At 42.0% G+C, this 19,725-nt stretch overlaps 1 protein-coding gene across 1 annotated transcript; it reads left to right on the top strand.

Moving 5' to 3' along the window:
- The first annotated feature begins 1,116 nt into the window (after window positions 1-1,116).
- On the top strand, window positions 1,117-19,658 carry LOC141805800 (uncharacterized). The gene is made up of 23 exons (XM_074690991.1): window positions 1,117-1,211; window positions 1,360-1,454; window positions 2,176-2,298; window positions 2,508-2,747; window positions 4,218-4,331; window positions 4,467-4,586; window positions 5,351-5,476; window positions 6,018-6,221; window positions 11,276-11,444; window positions 11,558-11,726; window positions 11,886-12,108; window positions 12,264-12,383; window positions 12,603-12,821; window positions 13,011-13,322; window positions 15,367-15,585; window positions 15,829-15,975; window positions 16,091-16,339; window positions 16,531-16,743; window positions 16,865-17,113; window positions 18,739-18,966; window positions 19,081-19,329; window positions 19,408-19,602; window positions 19,654-19,658. Exons 2-23 carry the CDS (start codon window positions 1,397-1,399, stop codon window positions 19,656-19,658), a joined length of 3,951 nt encoding a protein of 1,316 aa, XP_074547092.1. The 5' UTR covers window positions 1,117-1,211; window positions 1,360-1,396.
- Window positions 19,659-19,725: the final 67 nt, after the last annotated feature.

The following is a 19,725-nucleotide window of genomic DNA, read 5'->3' as shown; positions in this document are numbered from 1 at the left end:
CTAATAGTAAAAAAAAAAAAATTACTGTATTGAGACAGTCTCCACTTAAAGATTAAGACACAGCTTGAGTCGAACAAAAAGAGCAACGTTTTCAATGAAATAAAATAATCAGTGGGCTCTTCACGTTTTGCTCCACACATCATTTGATTGTGAGACTTATCTTCAAAAGTTATTTTCAAAAAACTTGTAATGTGAGTGTTATTCATTTAGCTTTCTTCTTCTTCTTCTTCTTCTTCTTCTTCTTATTATTATTATTATTATTATTATTATTTATTTTATTTTATTTATTTATTTTTTTTTTCAAAAAGGTGGCTCTAAGTTCAATCGAAGCTTGTAGCTTGAGAACTGTAAACAGAATTTTATAAACGTTTCGCGAGGTTAGGAATTTATATATGACATGCCTTTTTTGCATTCTATTTATTTATTGATTTATCATTTATTATTTATTATTGAACAACTTTGTCTAGTTTCAATCACAAGTGTTGTTGCAGCATCACCTGAGTCCAAATCCTGCTATTCTAATGAGGAATCCACTTCAAAGGAACATTAGTGACTTCAAAGAAAGCACATTGTTACCCATTAATATTCCAAATTGCACACTTGACCTCAAAGGAAAAAACAAAGCTTTGATTCACTGTAAAGAGCATGAGCTGTGAAAAAAATCAAAAGTACAATAAAATGTGTAATTACTTTGAAGGTCTCTAATGTTGCATCATCAAATGCTCTTTAGTCGTCAGCTTGAAAGGGGTGACCGTTTGAGTTTTGGAGTTTTCAGGCTGCTTTTATTCAAATCAAACCTTTGAATTAAAAAATGTGGCAGCGTTATGTTTTTATGTAAGGCTGGCTTAAACTCTGCTATCCGGAACAAAAACACTTATTAGAGAAGACATTTTTGTGTGTAAAAAAGAGGAAGGTAACTGTTTGAAGTGTTTAGCTGTAGCCTCTGCGTAAAAGCGAATAATTACGAGCACCGTAACCCTTTCCAAACATCCACAGCTTTTCCACAGAAACAAAAGCACGAAGGTAATAAAATAACAGTATTAGACAAAGGCTCAGATGAACCAACTCTACTATTGACTCCCTTCACGCGCCACGTGCGTCTGTTCAACCACTATTAAGGTGACGCAAGGGCGTAGCCTGTCAGCTCGCGCCAATGACGCCATCCACAGTGAAAAATACATTGGTGACTTTATCCGTTGAATAAAGTTACGGTAAGCAGAAATGCGTTCATTATCAGAACACACTAATTTTACTTTTTTACTGGGTTATTTTTTCCAACATCAGCGGGCCACTGAGTGGTCTTTGAGTAGCCCACACGCACCTGCCATGGTGGAAACTGATTAAAGCATTTCCTCGCAGGTGACGTCGTTTCGCCAGACGAGCAGAGCGGGCCGACATGGACCCGTACCTCTTCAGTTGTTGGGTTTTCCTAACAAGTGTGGCCATTTCCCACGGTAAAAGGCACTTTTTTTTGGTAATAGCAATAACAGTAACATGGGCATTTATAGCTAGCCACGGGAAATGAACTTTTCTTTCGACTTTTCTCTTTAATTAAAAAACAATGGGGCAGCATGGCGTCCATTCCGAGACCTCGTGGATTCGGTTTCAGGAATTTAGTTGGATTTAGATGCAAGTTTGATTTTTCGAGAGAATTACGTCTTAAACCTGCCATTTTGATCAGACTGAATGTGAGACGGTTCAAGATTTAGGATAGATTTACGCCAGGCACTTCACTTATACGGCACATATGTTTCCATCCTGGTTTTATGATGCGGGTGTGTTTAGGATCTAGCTTTTTGGATCATTTGATCTCTTACAATTTGAGCTTTTCATCAGTAACTGATACAAAAATGTGTTTTCGTTTTAGCAAAGGCTTTGGTAGCTTGAATACTTTAAAATTTACTTAAAAAACGGTGCCAAGTGTTACAATCATGTTCATTTCGTCACATTTTCTATGTAGTTACTCATCTTTAAAAGGTTTCCTGACTTCTCTATAATCCCTGCACTTTGTTAAAGGTATTCTCTTACAACATTAAAGGCTAGGTCTTTAAAATCACTTTTTCCCTCTCTTAAATAAAGGGTGTTGGTCTTTAATGGCTGGAGACAACATGGCATTTGATGTTTTAAGGCTTTGATTACAGAGCGGTCTCTTTCTTTTTCTTTGTATCTTTGCAGGTCAAGTTTTCAGATGCAAACAAGGTCAATGGCAGTGTGATGATGGAAACTGCATCCCTGAAGTGTGGCAATGTGATGGAGATGCAGACTGTCTGGATGGCTCTGATGAGATGGATTGCAATGGTGGGTGCTTCCTGTAAGCTTAAGGTGAAAAAATAATTTAAAAAAAAGAAAGAAGTATCTTTTAATGGTGTTATGACCAGTTCTATTGAGCCACTCTTTAATCTTAAAGTATTGAGGTTTTTCGGACAAAAGAAGTAAGTCCCTCAGATGTTCCTGATGAGGCATTGTCATTATCAGTCATGTCTTATTTTTCCCTGTGACGCTGCCAGGCTCCATTAAGTGTCCACCTGGTCAGTTTTCCTGTATGGATTCTGTCAGCTGCGTTGATATGTCTGCCCGCTGTGACGGAAAAACTCAGTGTCCCACTGGCTCTGATGAGGAGAACTGTGAAGCTCTTGAGGGCTGCTTGGAGTCTGACTGGACCTGTCAAAACAACATCTGTATTCCTAAGGAGCTACGCTGTAATGGACTGAATGACTGCTTGGACAACTCTGATGAAGAAGACTGTGGTGAGAAATGTTTTTAAAAGTTCTACAGCAGTGAACAGTCTGCATGGCACAGTGAAACAGTACACCGCTCAGGTGTCTTTTCAGCCAAACTAAAAAAAAGAACACTTTTTTCCTTCATTTATGGTGGTGTCTAATCAGAGTTGTAGTTTTTTTAGTCTCTTTATTTGATAAATTTGGTCAGATAAAATCTTAAAATACTACAAGAGCTAGGATCCTTTTTTATTTATTCATTAATTTATCATAACTTGACTAAACAAAAACAAGTCATCTTTTTGCCATAGTAATTCATTCTTTTCATTTACTTTGATTATTTTTTACACACTTTCTCACATATCTTGAAACACTTGTGCGCCTGCGTATTTGTTTTATTGCAACTACCACTGAGGCTGAATTTGACTTAGGCTTGTCACGATAATCAATAAATCAATTAACTGTAGGATAAATAAAATCGTCCTCAGTTAGTTTGCCAGCCTTGATAAACTGACATGTGCATGCATGTTTGTTTTCCTCCTCTCTTTCGACCAAAGAGGCTGAATGAGAAGATGGCTCACTACGTCTATCTTTCCTAACATCGGGGTGCATAGGTTCTATAGCGGATTTATAGCGGAGTGAGCATCTGTCAAAAATGCGATCTTTGGGGTGAAGGGGGCTGCTTACGCGTACACATGGAGAGAGCTGAAGAGAGCGTCCTGAGGGGTAAGGAGGAAACACACGCTAATATGAGTGATGGCACCAAAGATACGGTTCTTAAGTCCCAGTGTGGGAATATTTTGTTTTTTATCAGAATGAACAAAGTGTGAGCTCATGAACACCAATCAGCTGATATGTCGCATTTGTTTGAAAATAGTGGCGACGAAGAAGAAGGGGAGGTGCAGCGGAGCCTTGTTCTTTGACAGTCCGCTCTTACTGAGGCTTTTGGTCTGCAAAGTAAATAGAAATAAAAGCGCCAAATGGTGGGCGCTCAAAGACAGATACATTGCCAAAGAAATGCAGCCCTTCAATACGGTTGAAAGCCAGAAATGTTTAAAATGTTTGACAGTTTCGTTTTTTCTTTAGAGACAGGGTCTATGTTTTATTGTTTTTGATTAGTATTAATTCTTTTCGTTGACATGTATTTTTTTCTAAAAGAGAGTCCATTTCATTTTCATTGTATTTTTTTTCTCTTTCTTGTTTGTTAAATTTATTATATTTTTATATTTACTTTATTTCAAAGATCCTGACCTTTTAATTACAGTTAAATACTCTTAAGAAATTAAAGTTTCTTGCTTTTGATATGGTGTACTCACTTTATTTTCCCATTTATCATAATTACATCAATGAAAAAATGGAAAAAAAAATCAAAATAATGACAATGATATTGTTTATCTGCAATAATATTTTGGAAATTAATCATCTAGCAAAATTTGTTATCGTGACAGGCCTAATTTGACTGATGAATTCAGTACCAAACGCAGGTCTGTTGTCTTCCAGGTGTGTGTGGTGAGGGCAGTGTTCGGTGTCTGGATGGTAAATGTCTGTCTGCTGAACAGAGGTGTGATGGGACAGCCCAGTGCTCAGATAGCAGCGATGAGCCTCTCACATGTGGTAAGCTCTGGACAGATCATATTAATGGTGTTTGATGCAACACGTGCTGACATAAAAGCCCAGACAGAGTGATGGAGGTCGATACATCTGTTGCATCTATTTCTGTAATGCTGACTCATCGTGCATCACCTGCAGGTCGTGTTTGCTCCAAGAACAACGGTGGCTGCAGTCATGTGTGTGTTGATGAAGCTTGGGGAGCTCTATGTGCCTGTCCTGATGGATACAAGCTTGCTGCCAATGGAGCCGTCTGTGAAGGTGTGTTGACTGCATGGCAGCACAGATAACCAGTAGCCACGGTTACATGAGGAGTTTTCGTCTTTTCAAATGGAATCTTTCTGAATGACTTTTCCGAAAACAACAGTATACATGGAAAGGAATATTCCAATCTCTGGTCTACATGCGCCGCTATAATCAAACAGAATACTCAATGAGGCATGCGCAGAAAAACGTAAACATCACGAGATTTATCAAAGCTGGAGGACGACAGTTTGTTTATTAAGGTGCTGCAATACTTGTTGTCCGTCCAGTCTTAAAATTATGTTCATTTCTTTCAAAGTTTGGATCAAAAACAAACTTTCCGCAGCAGTCCAGTGCTGACGGCTTGCCGCCATTTTTAAAGTTGAGGAACGTCTCTGGTTGCGTCTTACGTCATATCTGAGCATGCGCTGAAAGAACACACCCTGACAACTTTCTGTTTGAGTGGATACATGATACCTCAATCGGTTTGGGGAAAGGAATATTCCACCCCTTTAAAACTGATTAAATGTTCATTCGGATTGGCACTTTTCTTTCGGAATGAGGTGAATACAAAGGTTAAATTCTTTCCGTTTGAGCAAATAAACTGAATGCAAGCAGCAGATTTGGGTCCATGTAAACGTGGCTGCTGACTCATATTGGTAGACTTGAGGATACTGTTTAGTGTGTTGAATTCTATAAGAGCACTCCCTTTGAAGTTGTAAAAATGTCCTTTTTCCTGATGTGCACCTCATGCTTGTGTAGCTAAAATACTCTCTCCTCAGATTTGGATGAATGTGCTCAAGCATTCGGTCCCTGTATGCATCACTGCACTAATATCATCGGATCCTACTACTGCCGCTGCAGAGACGGCTTTAAACTCAATGGAAACTCCACTTGTGTAGCTTCAGGTAATGAGGCAATGCCTCCCTCTTTACAGTTACCCATCACATGAACCACACACCCAGTCAATGAGTTAAAACTGTGCAGGGTGTTCAGCTTGGTAGAACAGTGAGGGACCCATGGAATGAGATGAAAGCATAAAGTGCTGGAATAAGTGAGTAAGTCATCAGGTTAGATTTGATGTGGGTTCAGATGTGATGGTTTCAATTTCTGAAAAGATCAAACCAAGCAATACACTTGAAGGGTGCACTTTGACAAAAGATAACAGATATGCTAATGAGCTACTTTGAAGTTTCTGAGCTTAAGATGAAGAAATTAAAGTTCAAAAAGTCAAAAGACTTGCTTTGAAGAACAAAGAGTTGGAGAGCTACTTCTGAGAATGATGTCACCTGAAATATGAGTTTAATAAGATGAATGCATTTCAGGTTTTCAGTCAGATTTTACAAACATAGCTTGCTTTATCCAGGAAGTAGGGATATTTTCTCAGTTACACGCCAGACATTCAAAAACATCCTCACTGACTGCATCTTTTGGCTCATTTGTGTCCAGGTAAGGCTGTTAAATTGCTAACAGTACAGAGAAAATCTATTGGGCTGCTGAATGTGGAGTCTCAGCAGTTTGAAGCCCTCCAGACTCCAGAGCTCGACCCAGTGGTCCTAACGTTTGATGTTGCTCGAGGCTGGTTGTACTGGGCTGACAATCAAGGCAGGATTTATAAAAGTGACAGACAGAAAACATGGACTGTTTATACGGGTGAGTACATATGTGCATCATTTCTTTGTGTAATGTGTTTGGTGATCTTTGTGATATGTTTCTGTGTATATTACAATTAAGATATCTTCTAAGTCCACTTTTTTACACTTCTGGTGTCAGTGTCAGTGTGAATAGCCTTTACTAAAATACTATTCAGACTGAAAGTTGAGTCATTTTCAGAGCAAATTGAACATTTTTTTGGTCTGCACAGCCTGCTTGTTTTTTTTAAGAGCTCTTAATAAAAAACTAATGTAATTGTCAGCTTTGTTTCACTTAGGTTTTTAATTAAAGCCAAGAGATTTTGTGTAATGTTTTTAGAAAACACCAGGACACATGTTTTGAGGAAAGAATGTTTTCAGTTAAACCTCAAAAAATCTGCCTCTTTTTCCCAACATGTTGTTATAATGATTATAAATTTTATTTATACAGCGCTTTTCAAGGACTCAAAAACACTTTACAGTTTTTTAATCAATACAAGAAAGTAACACTTTCAGATTGAAAGCTAACTTAAAAAGGTGAAGTTTTAAGAGATTTGGAAGTCAATAGTTCAGAGCAGTTTTGAATGTGAGTGGGGGTGAGTTCCAGAGGGTGGGGGCGGCTCTGCAGAGCGCTCTGTCTTAAAGGGACAGTTCACTTTTTTTGAAGTGGGGTTGTATGAGCTCTATGTGACCACTAAGGACATTAGATACAGTAGAAAGTTGTCTCCTCTCCCTCAGTAAGACACAAACTGTAATCGACTTAAGAATTATTTTATGTAGCGTACTCTTAAATTGTGGTATTACTTTTTGATTTTAGTTCTTGTAGGCAGAGAATTTTGAATCTGGTACCGTCTTTCCCTGTTAGCGCCTATTTCCTTGTCACCATCGATTACAGTTTGTGTCTTACTGAGGGAGAGGAGACACCTTTCTACTGTATCTAATGTCCTTAGTGGTTACATAGAGCTCATACAACCCCACTTCAAAAAAACTGAACTATCCCTTTAAGTCACATCAGGACTCAGGCCCTCATGCTCTGCCTCAACTCAACTTGAGTGGCAGGAGGCTGAAAGTAAAGCCTACTGTTTCTGGTAAAAAATACCTTTAAAACCAAGTATTAGACCAATGACAGCGGTCCCTCTTCTCTCTAACTTCACTTTGATTTGGCTCAAACACAGCAGGGTTACAGGAGGAGCTGCAGGTGCAGTGTGGAAGATAAATAGACTGAGATAAAAAGGAAACTGAAGCTTTGTTTGTGATAATTCCTTTGCCGCTCTATGAATTATTAATAAAAGATAAAGACTAAACTGACGCATGCGATTACAATGTAAAGCAAGAATAACCCAGAAAAACAGATCCATGCTTCACTGTCTGCATCACAAACAAAAGTGTTGTTATGAACTTTGTTGAAGTGCTCCTGGGTTTTATCTCCGGGGCCCTGTTCTATGAAGCAGGATTACTGCCTAGCAAGGTAGCTTTGAGGTTAGGTTCCAGATTGAACTCGTGGACTATAAAAACCCCGCCCACTGACCAATGAGCCCTCACAAAAAAATGGCTTGTCCTTTCTTAGAGGATCCCGTGGACATCGGAGCTTGCATTGTCCGAGGAGCACTCCGGCACGCGAGAGTTTTCAGGGACCGCACCGACCCACTCTCTTTTTGGGATGACCACCTTTATGAAAGTTACCGGTTTTCCAGGGAGGGGTTGGTAGTACATGACACTTTCTACAGGTAGTTAAAGGGAATGAAGAACTCTCATTGCCGTAATAAGATCTTCAATGCCAACACTTCTGTTCCATGACAATATTTTATTGCCTGTATTAAAATTGTGACAGGAATTCATGTAGGGCTCATGTGGGCTACATATCACACAAAAAAATGTAAACACGATAGGAATGAACATCCATCCATCCATCCATCCATCTTCTTCCGCTTATCCGGGGTCGGGTCGCGGGGGCAGCAGCCTAAGCAGGGAAGCCCAGACTTCCCTCTCCCTAGCCACTTCGGCCAGCTCTTCCGGGGGGATCCCAAGACGTTCCCAGGCCAGCCGAGAGATGTAGTCTCTCCAGCGTGTCCTGGGTCTGCCCCGGGGTCTCCTCCCGGTGGGACGTGCCCTGAACACCTCACCAGGGAGGCGTCCGGGAGGCATCCTTATCAGATGCCCGAGCCACCTCATCTGGCTCCTCTCAACGCGGAGGAGTAGCGGCTCTACTCCGAGCTCCTCCCGGATAGCCGAGCTTCTCACCCTATCTCTAAGGGAGAGCCCGGCCACCCTACGGAGGAAGCTCATTTCGGCCGCTTGTATCCGCGATCTTGTTCTTTCGGTCACTACCCAAAGCTCATGACCATAGGTGAGGGTGGGAACGAAGATCGACCGGTAAACAGAGAGCTTCGCCTTCCGGCTCAGCTCCCTCTTCGCCACGACAGACCTGTGCAGAGTCCGCATTACTGCGGACGCCGCACCGATCCGCCTGCCGATCTCTCGCTCCATCCTTCCCTCACTCGTGAACAAGACCCCGAGATACTTAAACTCCTCCACTTGGGGCAGGATCTCATCCCCGACCCGGAGAGGGCAGTCCACCCTTTTCCGGCTGAGGACCATGGACTCAGATTTGGAGGTGCTGATTCTCATCCCAGCCGCTTCACACTAGGCTGCGAACCGCTCCAGAGAGAGTTGAAGGTCACGGCTTGATGAAGCCAACAGGACCACATCATCTGCAAAAAGCAGTGATCCAGTCCTGAGGTCACCAAACTGGACCCCCTCGACACCCTGGCTGCGCCTAGAAATTCTGTCCATAAAAGTTATGAACAGAATCGGTGACAAAGGGCAGCCCTGGCGGAGTCCAACCCTCACTGGAAACGAGTCCGACTTACTGCCAGCAATGCGGACCAAGCTCTGGCACCGGTCGTACAGGGAACGGACGGCTCTTAACAAGCAGCCCGACACCCCATACTCCCGGAGAACCCCCCACAGGACTCCCCGAGGGACACGGTCGAATGCCTTCTCCAAGTCCACAAAACACATGTGGACAGGTTGGGCAAACTCCCATGCACCCTCAAGAACCCTGCTGAGGGTATAGAGCTGGTCCACAGTTCCACAGCCAGGACGAAAACCACATTGCTCCTCCTGAATCCGAGGTTCGACGATCTTACGGACCCTCCTCTCCAGTACCCCCGAATAGACCTTACCAGGGAGGCTGAGGAGTGTGATCCCCCCTGTAGTTGGAACACACCCTCCGGTCCCCCTTCTTAAAAAGGGGGACCACCACCCCGGTCTGCCGATCCAGAGGCACTACCCCCGATGTCCACGCGATGTTGCAAAGTCGTGTCAGCCACGACAGACCCACAACATCCAGGGCCTTAAGGAACTCTGGGCGGATCTCATCCACCCCCGGGGCCCTGCCACCGAGGAGCTTTTTAACCACCTCGGCGACTTCGACCCCAGAGATGGAAGAGCCCACCCCATCATTCCCAAGCCCTGCTTCCTCCAAGGAAGGCGTGCCGGTGGGATTGAGGAGGTCTTCGAAGTATTCCTTCCACCGATCCACAACATCCCGAGTCGAGGTCAGCAGCGCACCGTCTCCACTGAGCACAGTGTTTACAGTGCACTGCTTCCCCCTCCTGAGATGCCGGATGGTGGTCCAGAACCTCTTCGAAGCTGTCCGGAAGTCGTTCTCCATGGCCTCACCGAACTCCTCCCATGTCCGGGTTTTTGCCTCAGTGACCGCCGAAGCTGCATTCCGCTTGGCCTGTCGATACCTGTCTGCTGCCTCAGGAGTCCCACACGCCAAAAAGGCGCGATAGGACTCCTTCTTCAGCTGGACGGCATCCCTCACCACTGGTGTCCACCAGCGGGTTCGGGTGTTGCCGCCCCGACAGGCACCAACCACCTTACGGCCACAGCTCCGATCAGCCGCCTCAACAATGGATGCACGGAACAAAGTCCATTCAGACTCAATGTCCCCTACATCCCCCGGAACACAGTTGAAGCTCTCCCGGAGGTGGGAGTTAAAGCTCTCTCTGACGGGAGATTCTGCCAGACGTTCCCAGCAGACCCTCACGATACGTTTGGGTCTACCAGGTCTGACCAGCATCTTCCCCCACCATCGGAGCCAACTCACCACCAGGTGGTGATCGGTTGACAGCTCCGCCCCTCTCTTTACCCGAGTGTCCAAGACATGCGGCCGCAAGTCCGATGACACGACTACAAAGTCGATCATCGAACTGCGACCTAGGAATGAACAAATGAATAAATTCATCTAAGAAATAAATTAGGTATGGTGCATGTTACAGTAAAAGTGCATGGTGAACAGTGCTATTTCAGGATGATAATGGCACAAAAGATTTTATTTGCACTACACTTACGCATTTAGACTGTCAGCAATTTTCTGCCAGCACTCCTTCCGTGCTTTAGCAGCGGCGATGGTGTTGCTTTTTACGTTAATTACATGTTTCAGCTCGTCATACTTCCTCATGATCACCTCCTGCTCCTCCTGTGTGAAGTATGCGGTCCTTCTCTCTCCGGCCTGCTCTGACTCTCCAGACTGCTCCATGTTCGTGATTGGTCAGATGCAGTGGGCCCTGCCTTATATGCGTGCACGCGCTCATTGCCTAGCTGGATCCACTTATGAGGTTGATAACCAGCGTCGTAAAACCGTGTAGCGAGACCGCCAGTTACTGCGCTCAGTTCAAGGCCAAGGCTGTCTCACTGGACTGAACTTGCTTCGTAGAACAGGGCCCAGATCTCATTCAGTAGAGCGTTTGGTAGATCATACAGTGAACAGGGCACCAAACACAGGACAGACTGAGCCCCTTACTGAGTTAAATACATAGCTTAATCATAATAAATACACAGACTGCTCTTTGTGAACACTTCAGAGCTTTCTGATGATATTTATTGGTGTAATGTAAAAATTACTCCAGATATTTCACTGAATAAGAAACTTTTAAATTATTTTTCTACACATTGATGTAAAGGGGTCTCCAGCCTTACTAAAGTTTTACCAGTGAAATCATCATACTGTTGTAAGTTAAATCAGAAACTGAGACTAAAAGAGGACACACCTTTTCTCGTGTACAGGGGAGCCTGGAATCATGGGTCTTGCTTGTGATTGGCTGAATGGAAACCTGTTCTGGACCAATCAGAAGACAGAGTGTATCTATATGCTGGCATCTGATGGGGAAAGTTACACGACTGTGCTGAGGAAAAACATCATTCCATCAGAGCTGGTGCTAATACCTGTGGAGAGGTAAGCATGAGGATTTTAATGTGATAATGTACATAAAGAGCTATCAGTTCTTCACCTAATGTGATAACACACCAGGGTGTGCTCATTCACTCCATCTGCTCTTCGACCACCAGCCTGATGTTCTGGATCAATGGCAGCCCTGGGGGCAGAGTGACTGTGGAGAAGTCCTGGATGGACGGGTCAGAAAGAAGTTCTCTGAGCGTGCTCACTGCTCAGTCTGCCCATGGCCTAACTGCTGATGTGGCTGCCAGGAGGCTTTACTGGATCAGTGACTTCAAGAAGGTGACTTACACCAAGAGCAAAGCTAGCACAGTTTGATGACCTACTGTTGTTTAATGTGCAGAGTTCTTTACAAAAATCAAGACACACATTTTAGCAGTATGATGAAGAAGTATTTAATTTTCTTGGTTTTAATCCTGGACCTTGAATGATTTCTTTTAGTCTGTAGAGACAGTGAAACTGGATGGAACTGGCCGCTACTCCTTCACAGGACTGTCCAACAGGAGGCCAGCTCTCAGCCTGGCAGCTTTTGGGAGTTCTTTCTACTTGGTTGATGAGAAAGGACTCTGGAAAGTTCCACAGAACCAACCAAAGCAGAGGACATTCATCTGGAAAGCAGCACTGCCAATAATAGCTGTTTACCATGAGCAACAGCAGCCCCAAGGTGATAATCAGGACAGACTGAGCCCTGACTCTTCTCAGGTCTCATTCATGTTCACATTATGCTGCTGTTTTTGCCAGTACTCAGTTTTATTAAAATGATTTTTTGCTTCAGGTGTATCGCCTGTACTCTCATCTCAAATGTCTTTTTGTCATCAGGTTCGTCTGCTTGTACCAAGACTCCGTGTCAGCTCTGCCAGCCAACCAAAGGAAACCCTGCTGGATTTGTGTGCAGCTGTCCGGACTCTAAAGTGTTGCTCCTGGATGGAACATGTGAATGTAGGTCACTGTAACTTCAATAGGCCTGTGTGACAAATGTCTTTCTCTTAAATGTCACTCACCGTTAGTTAGATTAGATCAGATTCCTCCAAAAAGTATAGATGAAAATAAACCAGTTTCCAAATGAAGTAGAAGAAATGTGTTTCTCAAACCTCATTTAAAGCATCTCCATGTTGCAGGTTGGTCATGCTGTGTGTGTATTTTTCTTTTTCCATGCAGATCCAAGGTTTTTATACGCTACCATAAAAAACATTTACGTACTGGAGTTCAGAGGCAGAGAATCTACCCAAACCCAGCTGTTCACCACTGATGGTGGGATCCTGTCTTTTGATGTGGACTGGTACAGGGACTGGCTGTACTGGGCCAACAAAACTGGTCATATTCAACGCACCAGCCTAACCATGGTCAAGAATGAAGTGGTCTCGACGCCTTTGCCAGGTTTGTGCATGACTTGTTATGACTTGTGCAGACAGATAACTCACAGAGCAACAGTGACCCTGAGTGAGATTTTCTGTTTGTAGCTCACTTGATGAAAAATGAAAAGCAATCAGTGAGTCACAGCTCATGTTTTCTCATCTGCTTTTGCTTAGTCAGCTAACCATCTTTTGTCCGTCTTAATTTCTTAAGTTTGTCTGATAAAAGTCGACCAGAGGAGGGGAAACCTTTACTGGGTGTCATGTGACCAAAAAAGCATCGGCACCGTCATGGCCGATGGTCTATATGCGCAGCAGCTCTACCAAACAACGAAAGAAATCCGGGACCTGTATCTGGACTGGCTGAGGGGTGGCCTTCTGTGGCTCGAGGATGATGAAATCCTCACCATGGGCATGACGGGCGGCAAAGCCAAAGAGGTTCTGCACCTCTCTGCCGGAGAAGTCAGGGGGAACATTGCATTTGACCTCAGGGCGAATAGTTTGCTCTGGAACTCAAAGAAAGCAGGTTGGTCACTTCTGAACTGTTGTCTTCTTTAATTAGTCCTCTATCTGTGGCTGATCAAAGAGGTTAAAGCACTGAAGCAAAGACTGTTTCCACAGTGGTTAACGCTGCAGCAGGGACTTAAGGTTCATTTTTACTGATGTGTATCAGAGTGTTAGCCAAAAGTAATGAAGGGCTGTTTTCTAAACCGCCTACTACGTACTACATGTGAATATAGGATGTGGTAGGCGCTGCATACTACCTAATGCTTTTGTATGCAGTCTGACTATTCTGTTGGGTCTGTTTTTTGTATGCTACTCTGGTTTTCACTTCAATTATAAATGTACAAAACAAACCATGGATACATCTTTACGTTTTAGTTAAAGTTATGCAACAAGATTGCCAGATACGGTATTAAACATAAATCAGTGTTGAAGATTCAGAAACAATAAAATAACATAAGTTAAACTAAAGTTAATTAAAATATAAATAAAATTAAACAAGGTAAGGAATTGATTGTAAACTTCCTTATTGAGTTCTTTTAAGTAGTTTTATAGTTTTTGGTTTTTTTTGGTCCTTTCATTATTTTTCATAGTTCAAGCTACATTTTACATTACTTTAGAAAATCACAAGTTAAGGGAGAGATTTCAGGGTCCTGTTTTTATGAATCACAAATTTGAAAAGGCATTAAAACTATATTAAAGCAGAGTCATCATATTTCTTAAAAGTGAATCTGGAAGGGACTGACTTTGTTTTAACCGCTGATGGAAAAACCACGTCCATATAATCCGTGAATGTTTTAAAAAAGTTAGATGCTTATATGGACTAGAATGAATTTGTAGAAGCAAACACCCCTTCAGACTAGAAGTGACAAGATTTAAGTTTTTCACATCGCTTCACTTGTGTCTCACTGACCATCTAATGTTAGTGTAGTTATAATGCCGGCACATTCAAATAGATACCCAACACAAACAGTGTTAGCACCGTGCATTGTGGGAAACATTATGCCAGGTAGACTGGCCCGTTGCAAACTGAGAAAGTTTCCTGGATCAGTAGGACATCTGGGAATTTTTGGTATACTGCAGATTTTGCAAGTTTTCACAAACTACCTTGTACAGACTGAATTTAGGCCAAATCAGTCCGCACTGCTAGTGTGGGAGGTGGTTTGGAAAACAGCCAACGTATCTTCCAGTGTTCTGCCTGTTTTACTTTAAGATGGTCTTACAATTCTTGGAAAAACAATGGTTCTCATATGTGACTTAGTGCTGCTGTTGGTTTGTTTAATATGTTTTTTGATGACAAAGTTAGCCCCTTTCTAGTCAAAAGAAAGAACTTGAATGTTTGTCTTTTCAGTTTATACCCCCTGAACTCTTTGGATGACTCAATGCATCATAATCCTGCAGCAACAGGAGATGTTAAGGCTGGAACGATATGCTACTCGATCCCATAACAACTTTTTGGGGGTCTGATTCAGTTTAAATTGCAGTTCTTCAATATATACGATTTTTGCGGTTTTTAGTTCTCTTTTTTAACAACAGAATAGGAGTCATATTTTCCCATAAAATGCACAACAAGTGAGTCAAAGAAACATTTCATCCTCTGCCGGAGAAAAGTGGTAGCTTTTTTACAATCTAGTTTATAAACAAGGACTGAAATAACGAATTTGAATTTGGTCAATTTTTGATAAAGAATCCCCATTTTGATTTTTTTGCTAAAACTAAAAAGTCCCAATAAATCGATTTTCAGTTTTTTGTCCCAGCCTTAATGTTTATGTGTTCAGTCTTCACTTAAAGGTATGAAGCTGACAGTGCTGTGCACAGGCTTTTTGAAAGTCAGGGGCCCCTGTGCACACCACTGAAGCTGTGATAAAAGTCCGAGTTTTTCCTGGAACTAGGTGATTTACAAGTTAAAAATGTATAAATAAAAAAATAGCTCTGCACTAAGGTGCTTCACAAAAACAGAAAGGCTCAGCACTTGCTAGCAAAACAAACTGTACAGAGTAAGATCAAATTTATACACATGTGAAGAGAACAGACGTAGGACTGAACTGTCTTTTTCACTTGCTTAGGTTTGACAACCATGAGCTTGCTGCAAGAAAGAAGCCACCAAGCAGGTAGAAGGTGGAACGTATCCGGCTCTGTCATAGCCGCCTTTGAGCCTTTTCTGTTGTCCCTTTCTGATGATGTCATTAACCTGTGGGACCGGCGCGATGGGAGCCCCATCAAAGACGTGACTGTTGAAGGTCATGTGTTCGGTGTCATCGCTGCACTGAAGGAAATCAAGTCAGGTGAGATCAAAGTGTAGAAGGTCCAAAAGTAAAAAAAAAAAAAAACCTCCTGCAGTTTGTGTTGTCTGTTTTGATGGGATCATTTCTTCAGCCTAATTTGGGGTTTGATTCAATTTTTCTTGTTTTGATTAATTTTCTTTTTGTGGATGACAGCAGTTTGTGGTGGGTCATAGGAAAGTCACACCTTTTAATTTGATGTTTGCTAACCATCTTCACTCCATTTTCGGTTTGGTTTTCACACAGTGCCAAATAGTGGAGTCTGCAACAAGCCCTCTGTGCTGTGTCGACACACATCAACCTGTCTCGATCAAACCCAGCTGTGTGATGGAAAGAAGGACTGTCCTGAAGGAGATGATGAAGACTTTTGTGTGACTGCATGTCCATCTGAAGGTGAGGCATGGAGGATCATGATATAGATGTTCTTTAATCTAAACAGTTCAGTTTCCCAGCTCTCCCCAGTCATGTCATCTTTTCTTTCTGTTTCTGATCTTCATACCAACCTCAGATGACTTCAGGTGTCAGGACCGGAGGAGCTGTATCTCCAGGAGTCTTGTCTGTGACGGCCGTTCTCATTGTGGTGATGGCTCAGATGAGGTCGACTGTCCGGTTGTAGCTTCACCTGCAGCTCGAGCAAACACCTTGAAATGCCGCATGGGGTCAGTGCCATGCAAAGATGGCACAGAGTGTGTTTTATTCAGCCATGTGTGTGATGGAGAGAAGGACTGTCGTGATGGATCTGATGAACGAGGATGTGGTGGGTTCCCTCAAAACTTCATCTCAGATTGGGATCTTTGGGATTACTGGATTACTTATTTGGGATTCTTTGTTTGAAAAAGTAATTACAGTAAACTTCCTTACTGTGCGTTTCTTGCTATTTGCTTCTGAGGTGTGTCTGACAAAGGCCTGTTTTTGACCCCTCTGTGTCATGTTTATTTCATGTTAAAGATGCTAAAGAACAGACCACTTCCCTAACAAACAAAATGCTTCCTGCATCCAAACCTCTGGCTCTGACTGTACCAGCCTGCAGCAGCCCCTCAGTCCTCTGCCCCCGTTCTTTAGTGCCTATCTGCATTTCTCCACGTCAGTTCTGTGATGGGCGTAAAGACTGTCCTGATGGCTCTGATGAACAGAACTGCATGAAAAAATGTCTTTCAAAGAGTAAGCTTGAATGCAGACTCCTTCCTGTTATTCTTGATTTAATCTCTGGTCATAAACATTTTGTTTTTGGTGGATTAAAAAAACATTCAAAGGCCTGTTTCTGTCACTCCTGTTCTTTTAGATGACTTCCGCTGCAAAGATCGCCAGCGCTGCATATCAAAGAGTCTGGTGTGTGATGGTCGCACCCACTGCAGCGATGGCTCGGATGAGGTCAACTGTAAGATTCAAGCTACCCCTACAGCACCTGCAAACAGTCTGAAGTGTCGCATGGGCTCCAGGCTGTGCAGAGACGGCTCAGAATGTGTCCTCTTCAGTCACGTCTGTGATGGGGAGGTGGACTGTCGAGACGGATCAGATGAGGAAGGATGTGGTGAGTTTTCTTATCAGAGGGATTCATTTATTTATTTATTTTATTTTATTTATTTGCACCATAAATTAAAAACAATTACATTGGCATTGAAAAGAAAATACAAGATGCAGGAGAGGTATAAAAAAAAACCCAAAGTGGGCTTATCAAAGATACCTCCCCAAATAGAGTTAATAATAAAAAATATAGGAAGAAAAAGAAATAAGATTCAATACAATGAAATAAACTCAAAATAATTCAACAACAAACAGACAACAAGCAAATAAATTATGAATCAGAACAAAAAGAAGCTTTAGGATCTTGATGGATTATATACGACTTTATTGGTCAGAGATGTAGATGTTTTTGTTCAATGATAATATGAATTCCAAATTAATGAAGCTCTGTAAGTAAAGGAAAACTGACATTGAGAAGTACGGCATTAGGGAGTTTGACGTTTAATGGCATGTCTTGTATTGTGCGAATGAATCTGAGAGTTAATTGTAAAAAAAAAGATTCTGGGAGCAAATGTGGTAGATGAATGTATTTATAAATAAATATACAAGATTGAAGAATATTAACATCGTAAATGGACAATAAGTTCAGCTTTTGAAATAGAGGGGCAGATGGAGATAAATAATTAGAAGAGGTGGCTAGCCTAACAAATTTCTTTTGAGTAATGAATATTTTCTGTAAACTTGTAGGGTATGTACTTGCCCAAACAATATTACAGTAACTAAGATGTGGATATATTAAACTGTAATACAATGTATAAAGAGTATTCTTTGTAATGAAACCATGAATTTTCCTGATGATGCCAATAGACTTCATCACTTTGTTATTGATGAGCTTAATATGTACTGTCCATGACAACCTCTCATCAATCAAAACCCCCCAGAATTTTGTGGAAGAGGCCTGGATTAAATCGTTTCCTTCAATAGAAATCTTGGCCTTGGATGTACAGTAATATTTAATTTTATCTGTAAAAATAATAAAATTAGATTTTTTTTTTATATTTAATGTTAACTTATTTATCTGGAACCATTCTGAAAATATTCCTATTCCAGAATTAGCTTCACGAATTAACGACTCACAATTATTGTTAGTCAGAATCAAGGTTGTATCGTCAGCAAAAAGTATCGGTAGTATGGTGGAAGACACAGAAGCTAAATCATTGATGTACACAAGGAACAATAGTGGACCAAGTATGGAGCCCTGAGGGACACCATATGTTAATTGAGCTCTGGATGATGCATAACCATTAACAAAAACAAATTGTTCACGATTCAAAACATAACTGGCAAGCCAACTATATGATAAATCCTGAAATCCATAACGATGAAGTTTAGGTAGCAAAATAGTAAGGTCAACAGAATCAAAAGCTTTGGATAAATCTAAAAAATACCAAGTGCATATTTATTGTTATTTAAAGCTGAATAATTTTTTTCTACTAGTTGTAGTAGGGCCATATCAGTTGAGTGGTTTTCCTGAAAACCATTTTGATGCTTATAAAAATGCATTGTTTATTTAAGTGAAGTAACATTCTTATACTAATTCAGATTCATCTATTGATGGTTAGCATCTTACTGATTTTACGAAGTGGATAAGACATTTCTCAAATTAGACCTAATCCTCTTGTACCTTTTAAGGTGCTGCAGAGGTAGCTCCTGCCTCTACTTCTGATCCTCTGGACTTTGATAATTCACCTTTACCTGCTCAACAATCCACCGAGCCTCCCACCCAGGAACCATGCAGCAGCCCTTCAGTCCGGTGTCCCGTCTCTAATGTGTGCATCAAACCATCACAGTTCTGTGATGGTAGAAAAGACTGCCCTGATGGATCTGATGAGAAGTGTCTGAAAAAATGCAGATACAGGAGTAAGTAGTTGATTATAGGCCGTTTATTTTCCAATCACTTTGGACCAGGAAGTTATGTCTGTAAGAAATTTTTCTTTTTTATTCAGCTTGATTTGTTAAACTGTCTTTTTTCAGCTGATTTTCTCTGTAAAGACCGTCGGAGCTGCATCTCAAAGAGCCTGATGTGTGATGGTCGGGCTCACTGCAACGATGGCTCAGATGAGATCGACTGTCCCAACATAGCTGCTCCTGCTGCTCGTCCAAACAGCTTGAAGTGTCGCAGGGGCTCCAAGCCGTGCGATGACAGCACAGAGTGTGTTTTATTCAGCCACGTGTGTGACGGAGAGATAGACTGTCGTGATGGATCAGATGAACAAGGATGTGGTAACTAACATGGGAGCACATGATGTGTATTTGTTTGGACTCCTCTGTTTGAATGACAATCAGCATCTTGTCTTACAGAAAACGTGAGTCTGAGTGAGTCTCCTGAAGTTCTTGAGCCTGTTACTGAGCCCCCCACCAAGCCACCCTGCAGCAGCCCCGCAGTCCTCTGTCCTGGTTCCTCTGTGTGTGTCAAACCGTCACAGTTCTGTGATGGGAGAAAAGACTGTCCTGACGGCTCTGATGAGAAGTGTCTGAAAAAATGCCCGTACAGAAGTGAGCAGACTTATTTTCAATTTGATTCTTTTCCTCTGATCCTTTCCACAGCTTAGTTTTTTTTTTCTATTTTTCTTTGTCAGCTGATTTTCTATGTAAAGATCGTCGAAGCTGCATTTCCAA

This window comes from Halichoeres trimaculatus, unplaced genomic scaffold (genome assembly GCF_033239565.1).
Source record: "Halichoeres trimaculatus isolate MK-OKI-2021-1 unplaced genomic scaffold, fHalTri1.1 fHalTri1_scaffold_16, whole genome shotgun sequence".
Classification (NCBI taxonomy): Eukaryota; Metazoa; Chordata; class Actinopteri; order Labriformes; family Labridae; genus Halichoeres; species Halichoeres trimaculatus.
Note: the sequence above shows the minus strand (reverse complement) of the source record. Positions and strands in the feature narration are given on the sequence as shown.

Coding starts and splice junctions, on each gene's coding strand:
- LOC141805800 (XM_074690991.1), top strand. CDS start 1,397: ATGGACCCGTACCTCTTCAGTTGTTGGGTTTTCCTAACAAGTGTGGCC. Junction 5,477..6,017: donor CTCCACTTGTGTAGCTTCAG/GTAATGAGGCAA, acceptor ATTTGTGTCCAG/GTAAGGCTGTTAAATTGCTA. Junction 17,114..18,738: donor ATCAGATGAGGAAGGATGTG/GTGAGTTTTCTT, acceptor GTACCTTTTAAG/GTGCTGCAGAGGTAGCTCCT.